This window comes from Theobroma umbraticum, unplaced genomic scaffold (genome assembly GCF_002168275.2).
Source record: "Theobroma umbraticum cultivar Fairchild unplaced genomic scaffold, ASM216827v3 scaffold_30.0, whole genome shotgun sequence".
NCBI lineage: Eukaryota > Viridiplantae > Streptophyta > Magnoliopsida > Malvales > Malvaceae > Theobroma > Theobroma umbraticum.
In genome coordinates this window covers 10,007,035-10,031,564 of record NW_018397254.1, presented here as the reverse complement: position 1 = coordinate 10,031,564, position 24,530 = coordinate 10,007,035, and the positions used below count along the sequence as shown (strand labels likewise).

General features: G+C 35.9%; 5 protein-coding genes and 1 non-coding gene across 13 annotated transcripts; all 6 read left to right on the top strand.

The window, feature by feature from the left end:
- The first annotated feature begins 517 nt into the window (after nucleotides 1-517).
- LOC110418246 (ribosomal RNA small subunit methyltransferase J) lies at nucleotides 518-3,701 on the top strand. Its single transcript, XM_021430920.2, has 6 exons — nucleotides 518-1,101; nucleotides 1,232-1,330; nucleotides 1,843-2,020; nucleotides 2,330-2,427; nucleotides 2,932-2,993; nucleotides 3,181-3,701. Exons 1-6 carry the CDS (start codon nucleotides 616-618, stop codon nucleotides 3,302-3,304), a joined length of 1,047 nt encoding a protein of 348 aa, XP_021286595.1. The 5' UTR covers nucleotides 518-615; the 3' UTR covers nucleotides 3,305-3,701.
- Nucleotides 1,380-1,496, top strand: LOC149527754 (small nucleolar RNA snoR104). Its single transcript, XR_016352262.1, has one exon. It is a non-coding gene; the product is annotated as a small nucleolar RNA snoR104 (small nucleolar RNA).
- Nucleotides 3,702-4,068: 367 nt separating the features above from the next.
- On the top strand, nucleotides 4,069-7,988 carry LOC110418233 (Radical SAM superfamily protein). Of its 2 annotated transcripts, XR_002445379.2 has the most exons (8): nucleotides 4,069-4,612; nucleotides 4,702-4,865; nucleotides 5,069-5,159; nucleotides 5,267-5,424; nucleotides 6,261-6,432; nucleotides 6,900-7,010; nucleotides 7,354-7,507; nucleotides 7,639-7,987. XR_002445379.2 is itself a non-coding variant. In XM_021430903.2 (7 exons), the coding sequence occupies exons 1-7, from the start codon at nucleotides 4,232-4,234 to the stop codon at nucleotides 7,438-7,440; spliced, it is 1,164 nt and encodes a 387-aa protein (XP_021286578.1). In that variant the 5' UTR covers nucleotides 4,069-4,231; the 3' UTR covers nucleotides 7,441-7,988. The 2 variants fall into 2 exon arrangements, 1 of the variants encoding a protein (XP_021286578.1); XM_021430903.2 differs by having other exon boundaries at nucleotides 7,354-7,988.
- Nucleotides 7,989-8,907: 919 nt separating this feature from the next.
- LOC110427267 (transducin family protein / WD-40 repeat family protein) lies at nucleotides 8,908-13,457 on the top strand. 5 transcript variants are annotated; one of them, XR_002446248.2, is made up of 6 exons: nucleotides 8,934-9,070; nucleotides 9,832-10,657; nucleotides 11,101-11,202; nucleotides 11,853-12,482; nucleotides 12,860-13,133; nucleotides 13,312-13,457. XR_002446248.2 is itself a non-coding variant. In XM_089782865.1 (5 exons), exons 2-5 carry the CDS (start codon nucleotides 9,860-9,862, stop codon nucleotides 13,073-13,075), a joined length of 1,746 nt encoding a protein of 581 aa, XP_089638991.1. In that variant the 5' UTR covers nucleotides 8,908-8,927; nucleotides 9,832-9,859; the 3' UTR covers nucleotides 13,076-13,305. The 5 variants fall into 5 exon arrangements, 4 of the variants coding, with proteins under 4 accessions (XP_089638991.1, XP_021298432.1, XP_021298450.1 ...); XM_089782865.1 differs by lacking the exons at nucleotides 8,934-9,070; nucleotides 13,312-13,457 and adding an exon at nucleotides 8,908-8,927 and having other exon boundaries at nucleotides 12,860-13,305; XM_021442757.2 differs by lacking the exon at nucleotides 13,312-13,457 and having other exon boundaries at nucleotides 12,860-13,305.
- A 186-nt stretch (nucleotides 13,458-13,643) lies between these two features.
- Nucleotides 13,644-16,245, top strand: LOC110427307 (Transcription initiation Spt4-like protein). Of its 2 annotated transcripts, XM_021442803.2 has the most exons (6): nucleotides 13,644-13,973; nucleotides 14,069-14,160; nucleotides 14,248-14,303; nucleotides 14,800-14,861; nucleotides 15,607-15,684; nucleotides 15,913-16,245. In XM_021442803.2, the coding sequence occupies exons 1-5, from the start codon at nucleotides 13,884-13,886 to the stop codon at nucleotides 15,655-15,657; spliced, it is 351 nt and encodes a 116-aa protein (XP_021298478.1). In that variant the 5' UTR covers nucleotides 13,644-13,883; the 3' UTR covers nucleotides 15,658-15,684; nucleotides 15,913-16,245. The 2 variants fall into 2 exon arrangements, with proteins under 2 accessions (XP_021298478.1, XP_089639023.1); XM_089782897.1 differs by lacking the exon at nucleotides 15,913-16,245 and having other exon boundaries at nucleotides 15,607-15,883.
- A 1,288-nt stretch (nucleotides 16,246-17,533) lies between these two features.
- Nucleotides 17,534-20,889, top strand: LOC110427291 (Pyruvate kinase family protein). Of its 2 annotated transcripts, none has more exons than XM_021442787.2 (4): nucleotides 17,534-17,690; nucleotides 18,266-18,562; nucleotides 18,985-19,446; nucleotides 19,796-20,889. In XM_021442787.2, the coding sequence occupies exons 2-4, from the start codon at nucleotides 18,305-18,307 to the stop codon at nucleotides 20,606-20,608; spliced, it is 1,533 nt and encodes a 510-aa protein (XP_021298462.1). In that variant the 5' UTR covers nucleotides 17,534-17,690; nucleotides 18,266-18,304; the 3' UTR covers nucleotides 20,609-20,889. The 2 variants fall into 2 exon arrangements, with proteins under 2 accessions (XP_021298462.1, XP_021298468.1); XM_021442793.2 differs by lacking the exon at nucleotides 17,534-17,690 and adding an exon at nucleotides 17,731-17,884.
- Nucleotides 20,890-24,530: the final 3,641 nt, after the last annotated feature.

The window sequence follows — 24,530 nt, the reverse complement described above, 5'->3', positions numbered from 1 at the left end:
TGGCACAAACAAGGGAGTCCAGACGTAGAGCACCGGCGCTAGCACCAATCTTCGATGGACTACATTGCTTTGAAACTATTGTTTTTAGTAATTAAAGTACTAACACTAGTAGCAGTAGTAATTTTCAGTGGATAACGTCAATTCTAGTAGACCAAGAAAAGTCTCAGAGAGTCAATCTTTTAGTTAAAATTTAAATTTATGTTAGACTTTTTTAATTTATTTTGTTACAATATTTTCTTTTTATATATATTTCATCTTTTCTTTGTATGAATTCAAAACGTCAATTTGATTATCGTCATCGTCAATCTACAATAAAGTTAATCTTATTGAAATTATTATCACGCAACTAGATTAAATTAATTATTAATTTATTATCGTCATTAATTAACCTGGGCTTACGTAAGATAGAGAATGCTATAATTTTATGGCCAAAAAATGAAAAAAAAAATACATGGGGAGTGCTTACTTCGGTGGAAAATTAAAGTTAAAGGAAAAAAAATCCAAAAGATAAAACAAAAACAAAACAAAACCCACGCCATGACGTAAACCCTTTTGGACATTGGAGCTTTGGCTCTGATTTAGCGGGTGTGCTGAAACGAAACTTCCATTTGCTCAATGGCGTTTCTTGCTTCTTCATCTTCTACTTCTCATTCATTCACTTGTTCTTACCCTTCCTCTCAATTCCTCTCTCGACCCAAAATTGCCGGCCGTCCGTTTCCCTCTTCGTTCTTATCAATCCCTCATTTGATCCCAAGAAGACCCAATTTATCCCGTTCTCTTATCGCTGCGGCGGCGAAGAGCGGCGGAAATGTGGTGCCATCGAAAAACCAAAAAGAAAACAAGAAAGAAGTAGTTGAGAAAGATACGGAAGAAGTGGAGGTGGAAGTTGAGGAGGAATTGCCGTGGATTCAGGAGAAGGCATTGGACCTTGTTGAGTTCACTGGTTCTGTCACTCAAGCCATTCCTGGACCCAGAGTTGGCACCAGCTCTTTGCCTTGGATTCTTGCTGTTCCTTTAGCTTATGCCGGTATCACTTTTGTCATTGCTTTTGTCAAGACTGTTAAGAAATTCACTTCTCCCAGGCACAAAAGAAAGAAATTGGTAAGTTGGACCATCCTAATTGTACCTTTTTTCTTTTTGTGTTTTAATTTGTTAATTGGGTTGATGTAATATTTGAAATCGATTGTACATATTTCTTAAATTGTTATACTAATAGGGGATGATTTTTCAGGTTAATAAAAATGCTATGCTTTGCAAATCAATAGATGAGTTGTTTCAGCAAGGAAGTGATGCAATAGATCAATCAGCACTAAAGGGATTAGTGCAAAAGGTGAGACCCAATTCTGCAAACATCCAGCCACTTGCATGGAAGTAAAGAAGGGTAACACCAAAAAGCTGAGTTGTTACCTGTTCCAATCTTCCTATAGAAATTTCTCTAGTTCCTTGCTTGTAGTGCTTAAGTGAGTCCTGCAGGTCACATATCTCCAGAGACATGACTCCTAATGTTAGATCTAAAATTCCTTTTGAAGAGGGAAAAAACTAAGATCCATCTTCAAGCATACCATATATTATGATGGAAATCCATACCAATTAATCATTTAACATTTTTTTCATAAGAATTTTCCTTTTGGAGAACATTTTATTAGCAAAAAATCATTACATTAGAAATCTTTTATTGAGCTTGGTTTTACCTCTCATGTATGGCTGTAGCAGCTTCTAGGAAATAATTGATATGTTGATGTAGATGTTTACACACACACTTATGCAAATATTTTGTTGTTATTTTCTTGCATACTATGCATTCCATTCGAGTTTTAATAGCAACTGCTAATCCATATCCAGACAGGTTTTAGCATGGAGGAGATTTTGCGGAAGTACGTTAGGTATTCATTGAATGAGAAACCATGGAGTGCAGATTTGGTTGCCAGGTTAATTCAGCTCAGGAAAGCATCTATTCTGGATGATTCCCAAGTTGCTGAAATTTTAAATGAAATCTCAAGACGGATTGTGCGTGAAAAAGGTAACTGCCAGCACTGCTGCTTCTCTTATTTGTGTGATCCTGGTATAGACCATTGCCTTTTGCCCAATATAATGATGATCTAATGATAATATGTGCCGTAATTTTCCTTCATAAGTTTGGTAACCATAAGTGAAAATATAGGTGGTTTTGAAGGTGATACATATTTTGGAAAATTCTGATACAGAATGTCGACTTTGCTTTCATATCGTTTTTAAATCTCCCTTTTGCAGTTTCTGTGAAATTTTACATGATTCATCTTTCATGTTAGAGTTTTGTATCTGATGCTGCTAAATTGTCTTTACTTTTCAGGCCCAGTTGTCATGGACATGTCAGGATTTACAGAAAAGGGATTTAAGAGAAAGCTTGCTGTGCAGGGCCTTTTTGGGAAGGTTTTGTATCTATCTGAGGTATGTTGTTAAACACACGGCTTCAGGTCCTATTTCCTAATGCCATCATTTCTGCTGGATTTTGTCAGCATTTCTTAATGAAATAAATGTATATTTTTTTTTGAAAGTCTAATGAAATAAATATAGCATATACATATTTGATGTATATGATACTTGATTTTCCATAGGTAAGCGCCAGTGATATTTTAGAAATATTTTTGTACACTATTAGTGGTTTTGCTGCTTTCTTGAAGATGCGCTGTTACTTGTCACAGTTGAATGACTTGCAAAGTGTTATGGGCTTTATAATAGCGTCTGTTTTATTGTCTCTGAAATGATTTGGAACAAGGATGAATTGTTTTATATACTGAGAGCTAATATATGGATGTTAGCTTTGAAGTTTGACTAATTACTATTATTAAAGTCAAAATATGGGAAAAGAATAACATGAATCTGGAATGCATTAAGGAGAATGGATAAATATGATATTAAATTGATTATGCTTTTGTTGAAATTTTGGACCAGTTGCCAGAGTTCTGTTCGAGGGATAGCTCCTTAATTGTCAAGGAAATATTTGGGGTTACAGAGTAAGACTTATCCATTTAACTTTCATTCTACATGTGATTCTTACTAAAATGATGGAAATAAATCGAAATACTAGCAGATGCTGTGTTTCATATAGCTTTCCCTATTCTAACCTTCATGGCATACTCAAAACAAAAATCAAGATTTGTACCCTGTATGAAATACCTAATCGTTCTCTCTTTCTCTCAGCGAGGATGCAGACAAACTTCGGCTGCACACTTTCTCTGAAGCTGGGGATATGGATTCACTTGAGAAGATGGTTGACGGTTCAGATTCAGAAGATTCCAGCGAGGATTCATCTGATGCTGTTTGATTTCATAATGCCATTGCAATGAAAATGAATTTAGGTGCAAAGAAAAGTTTGAGGATGCCAGAGTTTGGTCCCTACCCAAAAACTTACCCGAAATTGATGTTCGTTGGCAATGTTGTTCTGGGGTTATTTAAACTCTAAGATTTTGATGAGTTTCTTCCCTTATGTGGTAGATCGTAAGCAATTTTTATACAATTCAAATGAACTTCAAACTTGTGTAAGAACTGTGATAGTTTTGTATCTTGAAATTGCTCAAGATGCACTTATACGGTGTAATTTGGGTACGAGTAGCATTTTATTCTGTATGTTAAAGCAAGACAGGTCAAAAAAAAATTTATCTATGCGTATTTTGCTGAATGCAATGATTCCGTTAGTGTAATTGTTTGTGATATTTTCTCTTACTTAATTATGTAATAAGAAATTGACTCATTTTACTTCTAAAGAAAGGGTTTATCTTGGTTCGAGCTTTTTTTTGGTCTTTCATCTTTTGGAAGGTCTCACATCAGTCTCATAGAAAAAATTAAGAGTTGGGTAAGTTCGGTATGTTCTGATATTGTTTATAACATATTGATGTTTATAACTTAAAAATTTTAAGATTTATTGTATTTGTTATTAACATGAGATCGTGATATAATTCTCTTTATTTTTCCTTTTTCACTGGCCCAGGGAAAGTGCAAACAATTCATTTGGGTTCAGTTACAGCAAGCCAACTACCAAAGTGAACCAAACTTAACAGAAACCCACAGAAACAAGACAAAGCAAGACAAGGTAACTTATGTTAGGCGGACAAAACAAAGCCCCCCAAAAGCAACGGCCTCCTGAAAACCAAAATCTGGGATGCCCAACAATTAACACATTAACATCGGCACACCTCCCTACTCTGTTCCTCTTTCCATTTTCCAGTTTGGTGTTGTTAAAAAAAAAGTGAAAATGTCGGTATCAATGTCAAAACCTTCAATCTCAGCTTCAATTCCCATCCCAAAACCTTCTAAACCATCATGGTCGTATTCACAGGTGAAAATCCGGTGTGAATCTTCGGATTCAGCGTCGAAGATTGATGTCAAAATACCACAACCCACTTCATTATCTGCGGCCGGGAAGCTGATGGAGTCGGACGCCCAAAACGGGCCATACCCGGGTGGGATGCCAAAGATGGGTCCCTTTACGGGCAGAGATCCTAACTTGAAGAAGCCGGAGTGGCTGAGGCAGAAAGCTCCTCAGGGGCAGAGGTTCGATGAGGTTAAACAATCTCTCTCTCGGTTGAATCTCAATACTGTTTGTGAGGAAGCACAGTGCCCCAACATTGGAGAGGTATATTCTCTCTTCTCTTCTTCTTTTTAAACTTTTTTTTTTCCTAGTTAACTAAGAGCTATTTTTAAGTAATTAATTTTGCAAGACAGTGTTGGAATGGAGGTGGGGATGGCATTGCAACTGCGACAATAATGTTGCTTGGGGACACTTGCACACGGGGTTGTCGGTTTTGTGCTGTTAAAACCAGTAGGAACCCGGCACCGCCTGACCCCATGGAACCTGAAAATACAGCTAAGGCCATTGCGAGTTGGGGGTAGGCTTTATAAAAATTTTGCTGTCTTTTATTACTTGCCTTGTTAAGTTCCCATTATTTAAGAATGATTATGCTTCACTCAATTCTTTTACCCAGTGCTTAATGTTCCTGCCACACACTGACACACATCTTCATCGTTTTTCAATTCATCTAAAAAGAGTGCTATCTTCATAATTTTTGATTCGTTGCTGTTGTATCTGCAGTGTGGATTATATTGTACTGACTAGTGTAGATCGTGATGATTTACCTGACGGTGGAAGTGGACATTTTGCTCAGACAGTCCAAGTGATGAAGGTTGTATATCTACCTTGCTATAGCATTGAGCTACCTTTTTGTTCTTAGTTGCATATCATAAAGGAAGAGTTTGGAATATAATGGGTTTTGTATATGATTACATACAGAAACTCAAGCCAGAGATCATGGTTGAGTGTTTAACTTCTGATTTCCGCGGTGATTTGAAAGCTGTAGACATTCTGGTGCACTCAGGATTAGATGTCTTTGCTCACAACATTGAAACTGTGAAACGGCTCCAAAGAATTGTCAGGGATCCTCGGGCTGGGTAAGTTGTGCACTCATCCATGATGGTTGGGCAGCATCATTCCACTTCAACTATGTAGGTGTTAGGGCATCGTCATTATTACATAAAAAACAAAAATGGTTTAAATGAGCTATTTCACCTAGAAGTTAAGTTTTTAAACCAAAATAGTACTGTCGTATACTGGTGTGGGTCCCTTAATGTTCTTGGTAGTCTCAAGCACTTGCAGATCTTAAGTTCCACCCACAACCCACTTCTGGAGCAATAGAGCTAATCCTGAAGAGGAACTAAATGCTGATGGGATTTATAAACTTGGATTCATTTTGGAGAGGAAGCTGATGTTTATACAGGGAGATATGCTCAATACTCTGTTCATGGGGGAAATGCTCCAATGCCAACAGTAGGCTTGTATTACAACATTTCTTGTGGGAAGATTCTAGATTCTTATGTAGTTTCAACCATTTAAAGTTGTTGGAACACTAGTTAACGCAAGAAATTAGTTAGTGCAACTTTGATGCTAGCCGGGGAGGATTCTGTACGTGCCATCTAGTTTGACCCAAGACTTCCTAATTAGCATTTCTTGGGTCACATAAGACAAATGCTTTGAATTTTTTTTGCTTTCCGTTTTCTTTTGCTTTTGCTTTTGTTCACAGCATTAATGACAATTATGTTAGTGCTTTACTGAATTATGGAACTGTTACTTCAATTACACATTTAGCAATCAAATATTGAGGCAATATGATGGCTTCTAAAGTATTTAGAGCACAAGGCTTTGAACAGTTTGGAAGTCAGTCTTCTGAGAACCAAAATCATTGTGCTTGTACTTGCTAGTTAAGAGTCTACATTGTTTGATTTTGCAGGTATAAGCAGAGCTTGTCAGTTCTAAGACATGCAAAGCTCAGCAAAGAAGGAATGATAACAAAATCTTCTATAATGCTTGGCCTTGGAGAAACTGATGATGAGTTAAAGGAAGCCCTAGCTGATTTAAGGGCTATAGATGTTGATATTCTCACACTTGGACAATATCTACAGGTAAATTTTACAGGCAAATATGTCTAGCGTAAGCAAATGCCCAAGCATGAGAACTTTGGCTGGAAGATAGATGGACCTAGTTAGCCTGAATCCTGCCTATATCAGACCTTAATTCTGGGTGAACTAGCAGTGTTTGGACATGATTAGGTGATTCTAATTTTCGTGCTGTGCTAAAGATTGTTAATGATTAGTGGCTCCTGCTTTTCATTTTCTTAAATTAGTTGATGTTTCTCTAGTGGCTCAAGTTGTCTCTTTATTATTTAATCATCATTATCATCATGATGTTGCAAAAGACTGTTTAAGCTTGCCACTGCTCCTGTGTTGACCATCCTACCTTAGTCGATATCCATAATAGCTGAAGTTGTCACTTCATAAGTTATCTGTGTCAGACTATCGGCATTATATTCGTTGTAACTTATCTGAGAGTGAAACCTAGTATCAACTTAAATGCCCTCTTGTTTCTGCAGCCTACACCACTCCATTTGACTGTCAAAGAATATGTTACGCCTGAAAAGTTTGCTTTCTGGAAGGAATATGGGGAGTCGATTGGATTTCGTTATGTAGCCAGTGGGCCCCTGGTAAGCTCTTTGTAATTCATTGCTATAGATGATGATTGTGCTTGCATATCATGGATTTCAAATCTCCTTTGAATGAACATAGAAAGGAACTTATACTTGCCAGATTGAAGTAATCTGAGATTCCACTGTTCTAATCAAATCAATTCGAGTTTCTTCGAAATTGGCTACAGAATGAAGAGTCTGCTACCAGCCTACTGTGCATCACTTCTCGAGACATTGTTTCTTTTTTTAGGCCCCTCATTGTTATACTAACTTCTGCTCGAGTCCATCCATCAAGGCTCCCAATACTGCAAAATATGTAAAAATAAATAAAAAAAATCTTATATGCACTTCTCTGATGCAGGTTCGATCCTCATATAGGGCAGGGGAGCTCTTTGTTAAGACCATGGTGAAAGAAAGGGCCAACAACACTGCTGCTTCATCCAATTAACCTTTGGCCTTCGATTTCATCTTGATGGCTACCTGTGGTGATATGGCAAGACCATTGGAAGCAATTGGTGTGGTGCTTCTTACAGATATAATCATTTTCTTCATCTGATAATCTATTCATACAACAGTCTGTTTGTTTGATATGTCATAAAGAGTTTTAGTTAGATTAATTAATTTCAGGATTTTAAGTTTTATGCAGGAACTTTCAGCATATGCTAAAAGCTGAAAATGAGTTTACAGACGAAGATATTCAATCATTTTTACAAAGAATGGGGAGTAAAAGCAACAGAAAAGGAGCAATTTAGAATTGTTCATTGATGGCAGGCTGACCAAAGTACAAGTATTTTTGCAAGCTTGTAGGTGGCGTGGGATAACCAAATTTGTTTCATATATCTATCTCATAAAATCTTTCATATTATAATTTGAAAATGAAAATGAGACAACAAATATTAGAAAACAAAACGGCAACTATATAAATACAGGAAGCTATATTATAACCTAAAATGGTGGTATTCTCATTTTCCCAATCAAAGGGAAAGGAATATTCTTTTGTGTATGTAATAGCCATATGCTAATAAATGCCTTTGCATATTCATATATTCAATTCTATTTGCATTCGCGGTAAAAAGATTACCTACACGACAAGATACCACAAATCTTATCTTCTCTCCTAATCCTTCTTTCTTTATTCTCTTCTTTAGGATAATCTAATACAACTACTAATTCCTTTTTTTTAAATCCTTGGTTAATCCAAGCCCAATCCCAATTTCTAAGGTCGGAGCAAATCTAACCGAGTAAGCAACATGACTAAACCGTTGTTTGGCGCAGGCTTCACTCGCACGACACCCATCAAGCAATTGTTTGTCGTAGCCGCTGGCTACGGCCACATCCCGCGTGGGCTGCAAGCAGGCGGTTTTGGGGTTGGAACCCCATCGTCCAATCCAAAGCCTTTCTTTTTTTAATAAAAACTCAAATTATTAAGAAAATTTTAATAATTTTTTATTTTTATTATATTTTAAATTAAATATTTACATTTATATTTTAAATTAAATACATTTTTATTATAAATAAATAAAATTAATAATAATAATAATAATTTTATTTATTATTATATATCATGAAATATTGATATAATTAATATAACATAATAATATAATCATGTAATTTTTTATCTTCATTATTATCATCTCAACGTTACATAAAACATGATAAATATGTATTTTAATTAGTAATAATTAATTAATAATTAATATTTAATTTAAAATAAAAATATAAAATTTAAATTTTTAAATAATTTAAAAAATTTTAAATTATTATATTTTTTAATTGCATCTAATTTACTTTGTTCAATCTTTTTGCTTTGCCGTTTGCCAACTGCTTAAATTCATTTTTTTTCTTACGTAAAAGGAAAAAGAACGTTTAGTAATTGTTAATTTGTCACTGTTCTCTATGCTCTCTATACATAGCTCTCGGTGGTGGTGCTTTTCGGTATTCTCCTTCAATCTACATTCCCCCTTCTCTTCTCTTCCCTTCCCTTCCCTTCTCCTTGTCCTTCACATTTCTCTTTAACACGAACTGCAATTTGGCTTCTCCCTCTCTTTTCCGTTCCGTTTCACTGGGAATGCGTTCCGGTGGGTAATTATTTTTCTTCGCCGGTAAAAAAAGGTCTTCATTTCTTTGTTGTTGTCTTCCTGGATTTTAATTATTATAATTAATCCTCGTACTTGACGAATTGTTTATGGGGACAGTTTTGTTTCTTTTTGTTCATCGTTGAATTTGCCTGTCTTTCTTGAATGAACTTTTTTTTTTTTAATTTTCGTAGGAATTTTATTTTATTTAATCTCTATTTTACTTATCAAGAACATAAAATTTCACTAGAATTATCCCTTTTCTTTCCTTCTTAATGATTTATAATTTTCTTTCTTTGGAAGGTTGGTGGGTTTTGTTGTTGGGAGATTTGTTTTAATTCTCATTTTAGCAAATTATGGTTTAACAAAGAAACAATCAATTATGCCATGCTAAAATTACTATGAAATAAATAATTCGCATCAATTAAACTGTATTGGGTTGATTTTATCTGATTAATTATAGTACAAAAATTCTTTGTCTTAGTCAAATGAGTCCTTAATCTGACGACTGAGAAGGGCAATAGGTTGTTGTTACTTACAACTAATTCTTTGTCCCCTTTTTCTATCTTTAGAAAATTATTGCTTGGAACTTTTCTTTTTCTGTTATGTTGCAATTATAATGTTATTGTCAATCAATTAAATGCTTGATGTTAGGCTTCTTATTCTTATTAAATCGTGGAGCCTTTGCACCAGCTATTCTGTTTCTTAGCTACTACTCAAATGTGATTGCTACCATAATAATTTGTTTGCTTTTTGACTTGTAGGAAATTTATGCGCTGAGTTAGGCATTTCATGGGAGTGATAGAAGATACCGAACCACCCTTGAAACGTGTGAAAGGGCCCTTCGAAGAATCAAAGAGCTCACCAGGGGATCATTTGACTGCAGAACCTGTTTCTTGCTCTTTGGGAGACCAGATGGCTAGGCCTCTAACCTCCCAAGGGGATGGGGAAACAATAGGTTCAAAAGGTGTTATCAAAAAGGCTGAATTTATTAAAATTATAACTAGGGCATTGTACTCACTTGGTTATGACAAAAGTGGTGCCCTTTTGGAGGAGGAATCTGGAATACCGTTGCATTCTCCAGTGGTTAATTTGTTTATGCAGCAAGTGACAGATGGTAAGTGGGATGATAGTGTTGCCACATTGCATATGATTGGTGTCTCAGACGAAACAATTGTGAAATCAGCATCTTTCTTGATATTGGAACAGAAGTTCCTTGAACTTCTGAAAATTGGAAACGTCACTGCTGCATTGGATACACTAAGGAAAGAGATTGTGCCTCTTCGTATCAATATGAACCGGGTTCATGAGCTTGCTGCCTGTATCATCTCTCCTTTGCAATGTGTAAGACTTGGGATTTCTGGTCAAGATACTGAGGGGACGAAGTCAAGGGCAAAGATTCTAGAAAAACTACAAAAGTTGCTTCCTGCTGCAGTTATGATTCCTGAAAAAAGGTTAGAACATCTGGTTGAAAGGGCACTTGATGTTCAACGAGGGGCTTGTGTGTTCCACAATACCTCAGATAGTGATCTCTCTTTGTACTCAGATCATTATTGTGGGAAAAGTCAGATTCCTTCCCAGACATTGCAGGTTAGAGTTTTTCAAGTGGATGGTAGTTTAATTTGCTGCCTTTGCACTCCCTATATCTGCCCTTTCCCGTAGCAGAATAAATTGGACTTCATCTTTTGGGTCTAGGGTGTAATATATTCTGGTTACTGATCTAGCAAGCTCCAGCATATGGAAATAGTTATTTGTGTTGGTTCATGCTATTATGCTGTAGAGAAGTTGCCCGCTTTGATTAGGAGTGCAGCTATGTTCAGCACTAATCTTTTTATTCTTTCGGTGTTCTTACTCTTGCTGTTAATTTCAACTTGGTTTTATGATCAAGAGACTTATATGTTTTTTTTTTTTAAATTTTTGCTTCTGTTCTAATACCGCATATTGTCTCTCATAATGCGTGCTGTGGATTTGATTCTCATTAACTAACAAAAGAATGGCAGTGTGAAAATTTTCTCTTTATATCAATGAAATAGATACTACAAGCGCACAATGATGAAGTTTGGTTTTTGCAATTCTCACACAATGGAAAATATTTGGCCTCATCATCCAAGGATCAGTTGGCAATTATATGGGAGGTAATCTTTTTCTTTATAATTGGCTTGGCCTTGACCTTTCATATCCTATTCCAAGGTTCTTATGTTTTAGGCAGCACTCATTTGTGGGATTCTGCCCTTATGTGCCCTGTTACTCTCTTTTTGTCAGAAGTTGTTATTGTTGTAGGCTAAAGAAGAAACATGGATAAGATCAAATGATATGTGCTAGAGTTTGCTTATTGGTTAATTTATTATGATTCAGCGACAATAAATAATTTATGCCTGAACAATGATGGGCATAGACAGACACCTTGTGCCATGCAACTTCGATGGTTCCCTTGTTATTGGATTTGAAATAATTAGCTGGAAATATTCATATTTCTTTTGCATATTGGCATGCAAATTTTTATATGTGTGTCATTTTCAGGAAATGTGTTAGTGTTCCTAGCTGTTGCAGAGGTTTGAACCACTGTCCTTGATCCCCTAAATAAGGATTTTAGTGGGTATGGATTGAGCTAGGCTCTCGTAAGCATATTTTGAGGAAATTACGTGTTTTAAAATGAATATGTTGAGAGTTCAATGTTGATATGCAGCATTACTATATCCTACAATGCTGATAATCATGCATGCAACTTCAAACTATCCTCTTTCGATTAATTAATTTATTTCTTTATTCTTTTTTAACTTTTTAGTTTAACGAAAATGGTCAAGGGTCTCTGAAGCATACTCTATGCGGCCATCAGAAACCAGTATTAACCGTTTCGTGGAGCCCGGATGATAGCCAAATCCTTACCTGTGGACAAGAGGAGGGTATCAGGCGTTGGGATGTCAGTTCTGGGGAATGCCTCCATGTTTATGAAAAATCTGGTGTAGGTTTGATTTCTTGTGGATGGTTTCCTGATGGTAGAGGGATATTTGCGGGGATGACCGACAGGAGCATCTGCCTCTGGGATATGGATGGAAGAGAGCTGGAATGCTGGAAAGGACAGAGGACACTTAAAATTTCAGATATGGCCATAACTGATGATGGTAAGAGGATCATAAGCATATGCAGAGAATCTGCTATACTGTTGCTTGACAGGGAAGCAAAATTTGAGAGACTGATTGAAGAGGTGGACATGATTACTTCATTCTCATTATCAAAAGACAATAAGTTCTTACTGGTCAATCTTATAAACCAAGAAATCCATCTCTGGAGCATAGAAGGTGATCCTAAACTTGTGTTGAAGTACAAAGGTCACAAACGTACCCGATTTGTAATTAGATCTTGTTTTGGCGGTTTGGGGCAAGCTTTTATTGCAAGTGGTAGTGAGGATTCACAGGTACTTTTTTTCATGTCATGAAAAGCTGATTTGATGTTACTATTATCAAAATGCTGCTACCTGCAAAATTTGTTTTCTGTTTATACTTTCACGAGTCACTTGACTTTGGTGCACATGCATTTGAAGGGTAAGTCCAAGAATAGTCTGCGAGTGTCATTTTTTTAGGTGTATGCTTTTCTGTGAACGGCATGATGGTCAGCCTTTTAAATATTCACTCTAGTGGGATAAACATTAACTGTTCTGAGTTTGTTGTGTTGATTATTGAGTAACTAATATAATTCTAGTTGCTGTCGCTTTTATCATAGATTAAATTGTATCATATGGCACTAGAAAATGTCTTTGCATTAATAATGAGGGTGTATTGTTTCTTGTTGCAGGTGTACATATGGCACAGATGCTCGGGGGAGCTCCTATTGGCACTGCCTGGACACTCTGGAGCTGTTAATTGTGTGAGCTGGAATCCAGCAAACCTTCACATGCTTGCTTCTGCTAGTGATGACCGAACAATTCGAATTTGGGGGTTAGATCACTTTAACTTGAAACACAGAGATCAGAGCAATGGTGCCATCCACCACTGTAATGGAAGGAGCTGAAAGAATTCGTACGCTGTCAAATAATTCCTCAAGTTGTAGCACCTTCATTGACATTTGTGTAAATTCTACAATCATTTGCTTCTGTTCTTTAGCATCCAAAAGCAGGCAAAAGGCCAAAGCTATCTGCTATGACACATTCAGCTTGATAACCATTACTTCTCCTTCACGGCCTTTGATCCTGATGTAGGTTATTGCATTGTTAGATTAATTTTCAACTTTATTTCCCTTTTTTTTAGGTCCCAAAAACGCTGGCGTAAAACATAAAATCTAAAGGAGGATAGATCCTTGGCATATGTTGATGGCTTGTTAAAGCTTGAGGTACATTAAATTGTTTCTGAACTTCCATAGCTGCTATAAATTTCCCCTAACTGGCGAGGCTTTTACCCGTAAAAGGACCAAGATAAATATAAGCAGCGTATTCGTTTAAAAAGAGGGATGGCTATAAGGTTTTCATTGGTTGAAAGTCGCTAATTGCTGCAAGAACAACTGCAAAAGAATGGAAACTTTGTATCGGGATGGTTAGGCAAACGTTGCAGTGACAAACATCGCTAGAATTGGTGATTATCAAACGGTCTGGAGATTGGGCCAGGTCATTAGAACCCCAGCCCATCTCTAAAGGGCCGAGAACAGTTAGCTCCAGTAGCTTCGTCTCCTTGACTCCCTGCGTTGCTTGTGCCTCGTTGAGTCCTGAAACGAAAAGAAATATCAATAATCAAACAAAATTCTGGAAAAAGATCCTTCTATCGCTCTTCCTTTTGTTGCTGAAGACTGAAGCCGGGAATTCCCTGGAAAGGAAAGCGGAAAAGCAATGGGAAGCGCGCCCGCTCAGATTCCAACGAGCTTCGGCCACGAGCTCAGGGCTTGCCTTCGTTGCCGCCTCGTCAAAACCTACGATCAGGTTTTTTTCTGTTTTGAGTTAGGGTTTCCTCTTGCTTTCAACAGTTTCATACTCGAAGAGTTTTATATATTAATTTATGGCTTTTTAAATTTTAGTTTAGGGAATCCGGATGTGAGAACTGCCCATTCTTTAAGATGGATGAGGATCATGAGCGCGTCGTCGATTGCACGACTGCTAATTTCAATGGGTATCTTACTTTTTTTTCCCCTTTTAAAAGGAAAACCTTTATATTGAGTGTAGCTTTTGAATATCCTTTTTCTGATTGGTTTTTTAGGATAATCTCTGTTATGGACCCGACTAGAAGTTGGGCTGCTCGTTGGCTGCGAATTGGTATGTCCTACACTTATTTTGTTCGTGTATATAATTTCAAAGTTTTCTGTTTCTTTTTCTTTGTTGTTGCTGTGGAGAAATATTCCAGTAATTGTTTGGAAATTTAAAAGCCTTCTTCGAATGCAGAATGGAGGCTAGTGTGATTTAAAATTCTGTTTTGATACTTTATGGTGTGAGCTTAATTTACTGTTGTTTTTCATTGTCCATATACAATTGCCTAAAACCTTGAATTTGAAGCCTGTTCTCTAGGATGATTGTTGAATTAATCAACTCTCTAGGAATGCTTCTGGACTTTACAAGGCACCAGAGCCTTGAGGCCTCAATGATAGTTTTCACCACAGAATAGTTGATCACTCAACTTCTGTTCTACTTTTTTTCTGCTTTCTGATATGTTTCTTCTTATATCTTTCCTTATTTTAGATGCCTCAAACATTAGTATATTATATCTGATTTATATATATTTTGGGTCTGTGACATTTCTTTAAATCTTGTTCAGGAAGATTTGTCCCCGGTTGTTACACTCTTGCAGTTTCAGAGGCACTTCCAGAGGACTTGCAGGTTTGGTTTCTCTTCTTGAGTGCAATTCTCTAATTTTTTTTTATTTCCTTGGAAATATAATGCCAGTTAGCTTATTCCTGCTTACCTCTTTTTATGAAAGAAAATGTCAAGAATGGTGAATATGAAACACAATGTGCTATGTGATGTATTTAACTATCTTTATCATTAGGTCTATGATAATATGCAGTTCCTTTTTCCCTTCATTCGTGTGTCATCTCTGGGAACCACTTTGGCATCCTTAGATCAGTTCAAAATCTTTTCTTTTCCTATTCAATCTTATTGTTATTTGTATATTTAATTATTAAGGTGATATTATTGATTTGCACTAGAAAATATCTTGTGATGGGAATATAATCTATTCCCTCTTATAAATATTTAATGACTTTTACTAAGATACACATGTATTGTGAGGTAGACTTCGCATGAACTGTTCAATCTATCTTTTAAGCCATGCCATGTGCTATAAATTTGACGATTTTGGTGCTGGAAATGAGCAAATGAAAATGAAGATGTTGGCTAAATTTCTGCCTATCCAGCTATCCATTTTTGAATTCTGGTATTTATGGTAAAACGAAAAAGAAACTCATTGGCTATTCCTCTTATCTTATCAATTTTCACTAGAAAGCATTAAGTGCATATCTACTTCCTCTTGCAACTAGAAAACAACTTGCCTAAAGTTTCAAGGCATTTTCTTCTGTGGTTTATGTATTGTGCACATTGATAGTAGTTGTTTTCCTTGATACAGAATTTATGTGAAGAAGTGCACGTGCAGTATGTGCCACCAAAACGAGTATGAGAGAGAGTCTGGATAACAGTGTGCAAGGTTTGAAAATCTGAATTGCAATGCATTTTACCATTATTATCGGTGGTCAAAAGTAACCGTGTGGATATTCTGCGAGAACTGAAATGTTTTTCTGTTGGCTAACAATGAAGTGTAACAGTTTCTGGGTTTGGCTACTCTGTAAAAATACTAGTTATCTATTAGAAAGATTTTGTATGAAATTTGTCTCTTGGCGTTAAAATGGACCAACTTGTATCAACTTCTTTTCAGAATTTAGGTGGAAGAAGCATGAAATCTGGCTATTACGTGGTTGTCTACAGCTGCAAATTGGGTCATGTTTCTGAAATTCAAAAAGGTCACAGTACTAAAATTCTAGAAAATCAAAAAGACATGGATGAAATTTCAGAGCACAACATATTGGAACTTTATTTGAGTGCAATTTTTTTATCTTTCCATTTGAAAAGTGGGTACTGAAACAGACTCTGTATGAACTTTGGAGTTGGAATTAAAATGGATTGGTAAAATTGGTATAGTTAATGTAATTTAGTTACTACTTATATCCTATTAGGTGACCATTTTGAATTGAGTTGAATTTTAGTTTCATGAACTATTGCAATTTTGAGTATGAAGTTGACCAAGTTTTACCATCGGGTTGAATCTACTCTTAATCAGTCATTTATAATCTTGTTGAAGTTGATTTTGGACAGTATTCTAGACTGAAGATGATTTATGATACTAGTTTATGTTAAAAGGTTTATTTAAAAGTAATGGATGAGAGGCGAATTTCTTGTTTATATTAAATTTGTTTATATGATTAAATATCTATTGCAAGATATCCAACCTTAAAATTTTTTATATAAAACTGTTGATGTGATTAGCAGATTATTCTGGTCCGGCTTGGTGGCTGTAAAACGTATTTGAATAAATGGAATGTAGCATTCCAAGGTTTCAATTTTTCTTTTTTAATGATTTTAATTTTCAAGTGTAAACAGTAAGAGGCAGAAATGTTGGTGAGCGGTTTTGACCTAAAAAACAAAAAGAAAATAAGAAATGGTGGTGAAGACGGAAGCGCTACTAGAAGGCGTGGGGAGGCAATGGTCCTTCCACGTCTCTGAAAAGTCCATCTGTTGCCTTTTTCAAAGGGCGGTCCTTCCAAGTCCCAACAGATGTTTTAGTTTTCCCCCCAAACCAAGAAACACTTTGATACTCTGTTGGCTAAAGGGTCAGGACATTTCACCATCAAGGCTACACCAAGAGTCCATTCCAGAGGGGCTAAGGCTTAACCGGAAAACTCCCTATTGAATTCAATTATTGAGGGCAAAATAAATCTCAGCTTTTGAGGAAAACGCATGTGATTAGCGTTGCTGCTGCTGGTCCAATCCCCGATTCCTGAACCTGGTAGGAAACAAGTTGGCTTTTTTAACAATTAACAATAATAATTTAAGAGTCATTTTTGGAGTGGGTTGGGTTAAACCAGACGAGGAATGATAAAAGGGCTGAAAAGAGTGGGCATTGGAGGGGCCACACCGCAGAGGTCAAAAACGTGGGGTACGCACACAGACACGAGTAGGGAAAACAAGCAACGAAGACACACCGTGCCTACCTCTTTTACTGTATGGTTCGGCTCGTACTAGCCCTTCCACTCGCACGGTACGATATCATTGTCTCCCCAATCACGTGCGTGCCCCCTTTGTTTTTTTTTTAAATAGTAATTTGAAAACATTTCCTCTAAACTGGAGCCGCTAATTTCCTTGGCATCAATTAGACAGCAGTATATTCGCACCGTTTTAAGAACCTGTCTAATTCAAATCTCCAATGTGCCCATCTACCACCACGTGTTCGAATGGCTAACTTTCTCTTTTTTCTTTTTTTTTTCCCAATTTTTTTAAACACTCTCCAATTCTGTCCTGTTACAAAAAGCCACCACCAGCAATACCCACTGTTCTGTTCTGCTCTCTAACACAGATTTTTTCTGTACTCTCTTTCTCTCTCTCTCTAAATCTTTAACTGGGTTTAGTTTGGTAAACCCACGAGCCTTGAGTTGTTCGGTAAGCCCCTCTTCCCTCCCCTTTTACTTCTTATTTATTTATAAAATCATAGATATCTTTGTCTACTTCGCAATTTTTTTTTGAAGTTTCTGTTGGGGTTTATTTGCTTGTGTTTATGTCATAAACGATCTCTATCTGCTGATCTGATATCTCTCCCGAGAGACCGAACCTAACGGCCTCTCTTTCTTACAATCGTAATTTATTTCTTCCCTTATTCATATCTATTTCTGTTTGTCTTTTTTTTTATTAAATTATTTGCATTTCCTTCAGTTTATGCCATTCATTTTTGTTTTTATTTTCCCCATATCTTGTGTTTTTTTTTTTGTGTAAATCGCCTTAGTTCTTTGATAGATCTTGTCAATGAAAAATGATTTCTTTTTCCCGTTTCATTTTAATTTATGTTTTTTTTTCTTTTTACCCAATTATTTCTTCAGTTTGCTCAAATTTTATTATGAAACCACTACACCAAATTTTTAACTGTAGAACACATTTTTCTCTTGCTTTTATTTTTTAAAAAATTTTTTACTTTGAAAAGTAGCTTGTTTGATGATTTTGATTGTTGATAATGAGTGCAGATATTTTTGTAAGTAAGCGAGCAGAGCAAATCAAAGTCAATGGCAAATATAGACATTGATGGAATCTTGAAAGAGCTTCCCAACGATGGCCGTGTCCCCAAAACCAAGATCGTTTGTACTCTGGGTCCGGCTTCGCGGTCTGTGCCAATGATAGAGAAGCTGCTGAGGGCTGGGATGAATGTTGCCCGCTTCAATTTCTCTCATGGCAGCCATGAGTATCATCAAGAGACCTTGAACAATCTCAGGGCTGCTATGCACAATACTGGCATCCTATGCGCCGTCATGCTTGACACCAAGGTCCGTTTTCCTATTGTTATCTCCTTGTTTTATGATTTTAGCGTTATCTGTATGAAGATGTTTTTAAGTGCTTAAGCTTTGTGTTTTTTGTACATTTTGTTTTCTAATTAGAAATATCTTGTGAAAGTAACTTCATTGTGAATGGGAAAAAAAAGGCAAATAATAAATAAGAAAGAAATCCTTTGGAGCCATTGGACTTTATTGAGCCCAGAAATTCTTCTGCATTAGTAACCCAATGTGCCAATAATAAACTCAAAATCGAAGATAATGGGTCCTAAGATCGGGATTTTTGGTTTCCCTCTTTTAGGTAAAGAGGTTGGCATTGTGTTTGGATGTTGAATTCTTTGTTCTCAGCTCTTCTCACATGTGTATTTTCTTTCTTCATTTGGTAGTTTGTAGTTGACTGTGTTTTGATGTTGCAGGGACCTGAGATTCGAACTGGATTCCTAAAGGACGGGAAACCTGTTCAACTTAAGGAAGGCCAGGAAATTACTGTAACCACTGATTATGATATCAAGGGAGATGAGAAGATGATCTCCATGAGCTACAAAAAGTTGGCTGCTGACCTGAAGCCAGGAAATACCATTTTATGTGCAGATGGTACAATCACACTAACAGTGTTATCCTGTGATCCTGCTAGTGGGACTGTGAGATGCCGATGTGAAAATACTGCAATGATTGGTGAGAGAAAAAATGTCAACCTTCCTGGTATTGTGGTGGATCTTCCAACACTCACTGAGAAGGATAAGGAAGACATCTTGGGATGGGGAGTTCCCAACAATATTGATATGATTGCTCTTTCATTTGTACGCAAAGGGTCTGATCTTGTTAATGTCCGTAAGGTCCTTGGTCCCCATGCAAAGCAGATACAATTGATGTCGAAGGTATGTTGATCTTTTTCACTTTTCAATCATGATTAATAATGAGATTTTATGTGATTTCTTTATGCAATTTAATTGTTAATGGTTATAGGTTTCCTTGGGGATGCTGCTGTTGTTCTTAATCTTATTCCAGCAGAGTAGGGCCTTCCATTCTTCTAGAAAATAATTACTGCTTGACCACACAGATTATAATATTTGGACCTAATTACAACTTGAATGCAGTTAGTGCCTGCTTTGCTGTTGTTCTGCATTCCCAGAAGCATATGAGTTTCATCGGTCATGATGAGTCTTCTTGCTTTCTTTGTATCTGTTTTTAGACTGATGACTGATATGGCTATTGTGATTCTTTTAGGTTGAGAACCAGGAAGGTGTCATCAACTTTGATGAGATCCTGCGTGAGACTGATGCATTTATGGTTGCTCGGGGTGATCTTGGAATGGAGATTCCAGTGGAGAAGATCTTCCTTGCACAAAAGATGATGATATACAAGTGTAATCTTGCAGGCAAGCCTGTTGTTACTGCCACTCAAATGCTTGAATCTATGATTAAGTCTCCAAGGCCAACGCGTGCTGAAGCTACTGATGTCGCTAATGCTGTCCTTGATGGCACTGATTGTGTCATGCTTAGCGGTGAGAGTGCAGCTGGATCCTATCCAGAGCTGGCTGTGAAGATTATGGCTCGAATTTGCATTGAGGCAGAATCCTCCCTTGACTATGGAGCAATCTTCAAAGAAATGATTCGATCAACACCACTTCCGATGAGCCCGTTGGAAAGTCTTGCATCCTCAGCTGTACGAACAGCTAACAAGGCTAAAGCTAAGCTTATCGTTGTTTTGACACGAGGTGGAACAACAGCCAAATTGGTTGCCAAGTACAGACCAGCTGTCCCTATCCTATCTGTGGTTGTCCCAGTCTTGACAACCGATTCATTTGATTGGACTTGCAGTGACGAAAGGCCAGCAAGACATAGTCTGATATACAGGGGCTTGGTTCCTCTACTGGCAGAAGGCTCAGCCAAGGCAACTGATGCAGAATCTACCGAGGTTATCTTGGAAGCTGCCTTAACATCAGCTACAGAGAAGGGGTTGTGCAAGCCCGGTGATGCTGTTGTTGCACTTCACCGAATTGGTGCTGCTTCTGTTATTAAGATCTGCATAGTGAAATAATGTAAGAGTATGCAGCATCCATTTATTGACTTCAGAGGCGGTTTTTTTGATATGGCTTTTATGATCTTCTATGCTTATGCTAGTTCAACTCTTTAGTAAAGGATTCAGCTAGTTCCCTGATGTCCTGAGCTACGGTACAGGATTCTATTTTGTTGATCTGCCTATTTTCCCTTATGATATTTTGCTAGTTGATGTTACAATGAATTGCAATATTTTATTATGTTTCATGCGGCCTGTTATGAAAATAACAAGCAGGGGGTCTCTGGATGCTACTTTATTCCTGTTTATGGTTTGATTTATTTATTTGTATAATTAGATTTCCATCTAACTTGAAGATTCTTACCATTTCGTCAGCGAGACGGTGTCATTCATTGAAATCCAGTCACCCATCGTTGTAGTTTATATGAAGCTGTGTTTGCAATACGGTTTTGTGAAACTCAAATTCGATAGTTTTTGTACATCATAGGGAAATCTCCAAGTATTGGCCCAAACCGACAGCAAGCACATGGAATCCAAATAATTTGATTTGGTTTGGGTTTTGCTTAATGAATCTGCAAATTCTTAACTCTTTTGGGCTTTAGGATTGGCCTGGGTCTTCTGGACTTCTCGTGTTTGGTCCAAGGGGCGACAGCATGAAATGGCAGGGGCATGCCTGCCATTCCAGACTACGTTTTCTCACTTGTGTGAGTTTATTTCCTCTTTTGTTTCTTTGGTCCACTTGTGATTGAAGTAGATTTTCTGGCATATTTCTGTTGACAAAATATCGAAAGAAAGAAAAACAAACTGATCCACACGTCACCACGCCACCGACAAAAAAGTTGTATTCAGCTTCCTGTCACATTTTGGGAAGACATTGTTTTCTTCTCTATCAAACTCCTTTCCCCCTTTTCCAGTCCCTCTTGGTTTTTTGACCGACACGTTTGTTCAGTTATATCCTCATTCTACTACAACTGTTTCTCATGAGCTTACTCATATTCTCGCTCCTACTCTTGTCCCTGTAAAATCTAAGTTGGTTTTTGATACTGTGCTGATTCCAACCCTTCGTTGTTCTACCCGAGTGAAACACACTCCTCATTATCTCCACAATTATCATTGCTTTTGTACTGTTTGTAACCTTGCATGAGCCTCAGTCCTATCATTAGCAACAAGTTAATAGATGACGAGCTTCAAGCTCTTGAGAAAAACTCATACTACTCATTGCATTGTTTTTTTCCTTCTCTATGTAGATGATATGTCATCACCGGTGGTTATACAGCATGTATTGCAAAATTACAACAGTTTCATATACAACAATTTGAAACATAGGATCTTGATTCTCTTAGTTATTTTTTGAACTTGAGGTTTCCTCCAATACTAATGGATACTATCTTTCTCAAACATAAGTATGCACCTGATTTACTTTCTCGGGTTGACATTATCGATACCTAAACTTACTTTGATAGATAGAACTCTTCTTCCTAATCTTACTTTACATCGCCGATTTATTAAGAGTTCGATTTGTCTCATAATGACTTGAGGTGATATTACTTATGTTATTCATTTAGTCAATTAATTTATGACTGCATTTGTCTCATTTTTCAATAGATCTTCATGTTCTTTGGACTTCACTTCTCAGTTCATTCTTCTCTAGTTTTATGTAGGTATTCGAATGTTGATTAGGTGAGTGATTCTATCAATCATCGTTTTACCACTAGTTATTGTTTCCTTTTAGGTTATTTTCTCGTTTCTTGGTGTAGCAAGAAACAAATAATTACTGCCCAATCTAGTACTGAATCAGATCTTGCTATCGTGGAGGCCACTTCAGAGTTATTTTATAGACTAGAGGATATGGGCATTGCACACCCTTTTGCCACCGTACTTCATTGAAATAATAGAAGGGCTATACAGATACTTATCATGCCATCATGTGTTTCATAAATGGGCCAAGTGTATTGACATTGATAATCACTCTGCATGTTATCGTGTGACTTGAGGACTCTTCATGTTTGACTTTCATGTTTATCGAATCATTTGAGAGGACGTTAAGATAATTGTATAAATTCAGTGATATAATTAAAATACAATATTATTAATTGGTTAGGTCATTAATTAGAATTAAAATATGAATAAGATTAAATTACATATATATAAGATATTATTTAACTTTATATTTGATACATTGATAGTGTATAGTTTCTATACATTGTCAAATTATGAGATAATGTCACTTCATTAAAAAATAAATATAATTCTTTAAAAGACTTAAAAATAAATATTATCAATTTTCTTTAAAAAGATTAAATTAATTTTTTTTTATCTCTTTTCAACTGTCTCTCTCACCCAAACTCATCTTCTTCTTTTCTTCTTTTTCATCCATTATCAACAATAAAAACCTAAATATAGTAATTGTTGTTATAATTAAACTCAAATTCGATCAAAACTTGAAAGGAAAAACGGGCGTTGTCGTCATTCATAATTAACCCATAAATTTCAATTGATTACTCTTAATTTTCACAATGAAATAGATTTTGTTAAGCAAAAGTGGACACAAAATGTTGTGAAACTGTTGCATTGAGACTTAATATTGTTATCGGACAGAAAGATGAAGAAAAACTAATGATTAATTTTCAATAGAAGGAAAATTATGAAAAATTAACAACTATTAAGTGGTTAAGCTTACTTTGACTTTGGTTCTTTTGGTGTTTTTAGTAAATAGCTGATATTTTAGATGTAGTATTTTCAAGCCAATGACTTTGGTTCAATTTTAGTTCTTTAGGTTTATCTTTGATAATGAATTTTAATTAGTTGTACTTTTTTATTTTATTTTTAATCTAGGATTAATTTTTCTTGTTGATTTTCTGATAACTTTTTTTATCTTTGGATTAAACAACAATATCAAGTCTCAATATTTTAATACATTTTGTATTTGCTTTACTTTACAAAATCTATCCCAATGTGAAAATTAAGAGTTATCAATAAAAATTACTAAGTTGATTAATTAAAAACGATTATAAACACTAGCTCTTTCATTGAAGTTTTGATAGAGTTTGAGTTTAATTATAGCAATAATCTCTAGATTTAGGTTTTTATTATTGATAATGGACAAAAAAGAGAAAAGAAAATGAGATTGGGTGGGAGAGAGATAAAAAAATATTTTTTTATTATTCAAAAAATGTATATATTTTTAAAAAAAAATTAAAAATATTTATTTTTATATCTATCTAAAAATTATATTTATTTTTTTAGATGATATAATACTATCTCATAACTAACTTAACAGTGTTTGGTGCATCAACTATTAATCTCATTTATGTAACATCACAATACCAGATTTCTTATCCTATAAAGTAATTAGAGAGATCTTGACATGCAATTTTTGTCCACCTGGAACGATTGTTGAAGGAAGAAAGAACCAAACCCATCTTTGGTCGAAGAAGCTCGAATTTATTTTTCTTTCTTTTTTTTATTTTTTTTTAAATTTACTTTGTTTTTTATAGACCACGTGTCTAAAGATTACGGTGTTTCCACAATGTAAACGGAAATATTACACGGTCAACATATTTTAATCTGAGGGAATAAATTAATTTATTTGTCACTAATCACGAAATATCTTTCTGTAATTTGTCCAATCCAATATTACCCTCATAGATTATTTAATGGATTTGGATAACAGGTGATGATCCCATTAGGGATTATTTACATATCCTTTTCCTGAAAACCCAAAACAAGAAGGACACTTCCATGTTGAAGGTTCAAAGGATAAAATATGCATTCGGCTGGAGCATTACATCATTCTAAGGGAAGGACTTATTTATTTATTTATTTTTATCTTGAATTAAAAGCACTTAATATTAAAAGATGGACAAAATAGCTGGCAAATACTGACCCATATCTTCCCAGAAAGATATGGGTCATGGAGTCTCTGTTCCTTGAGAGTCATGAA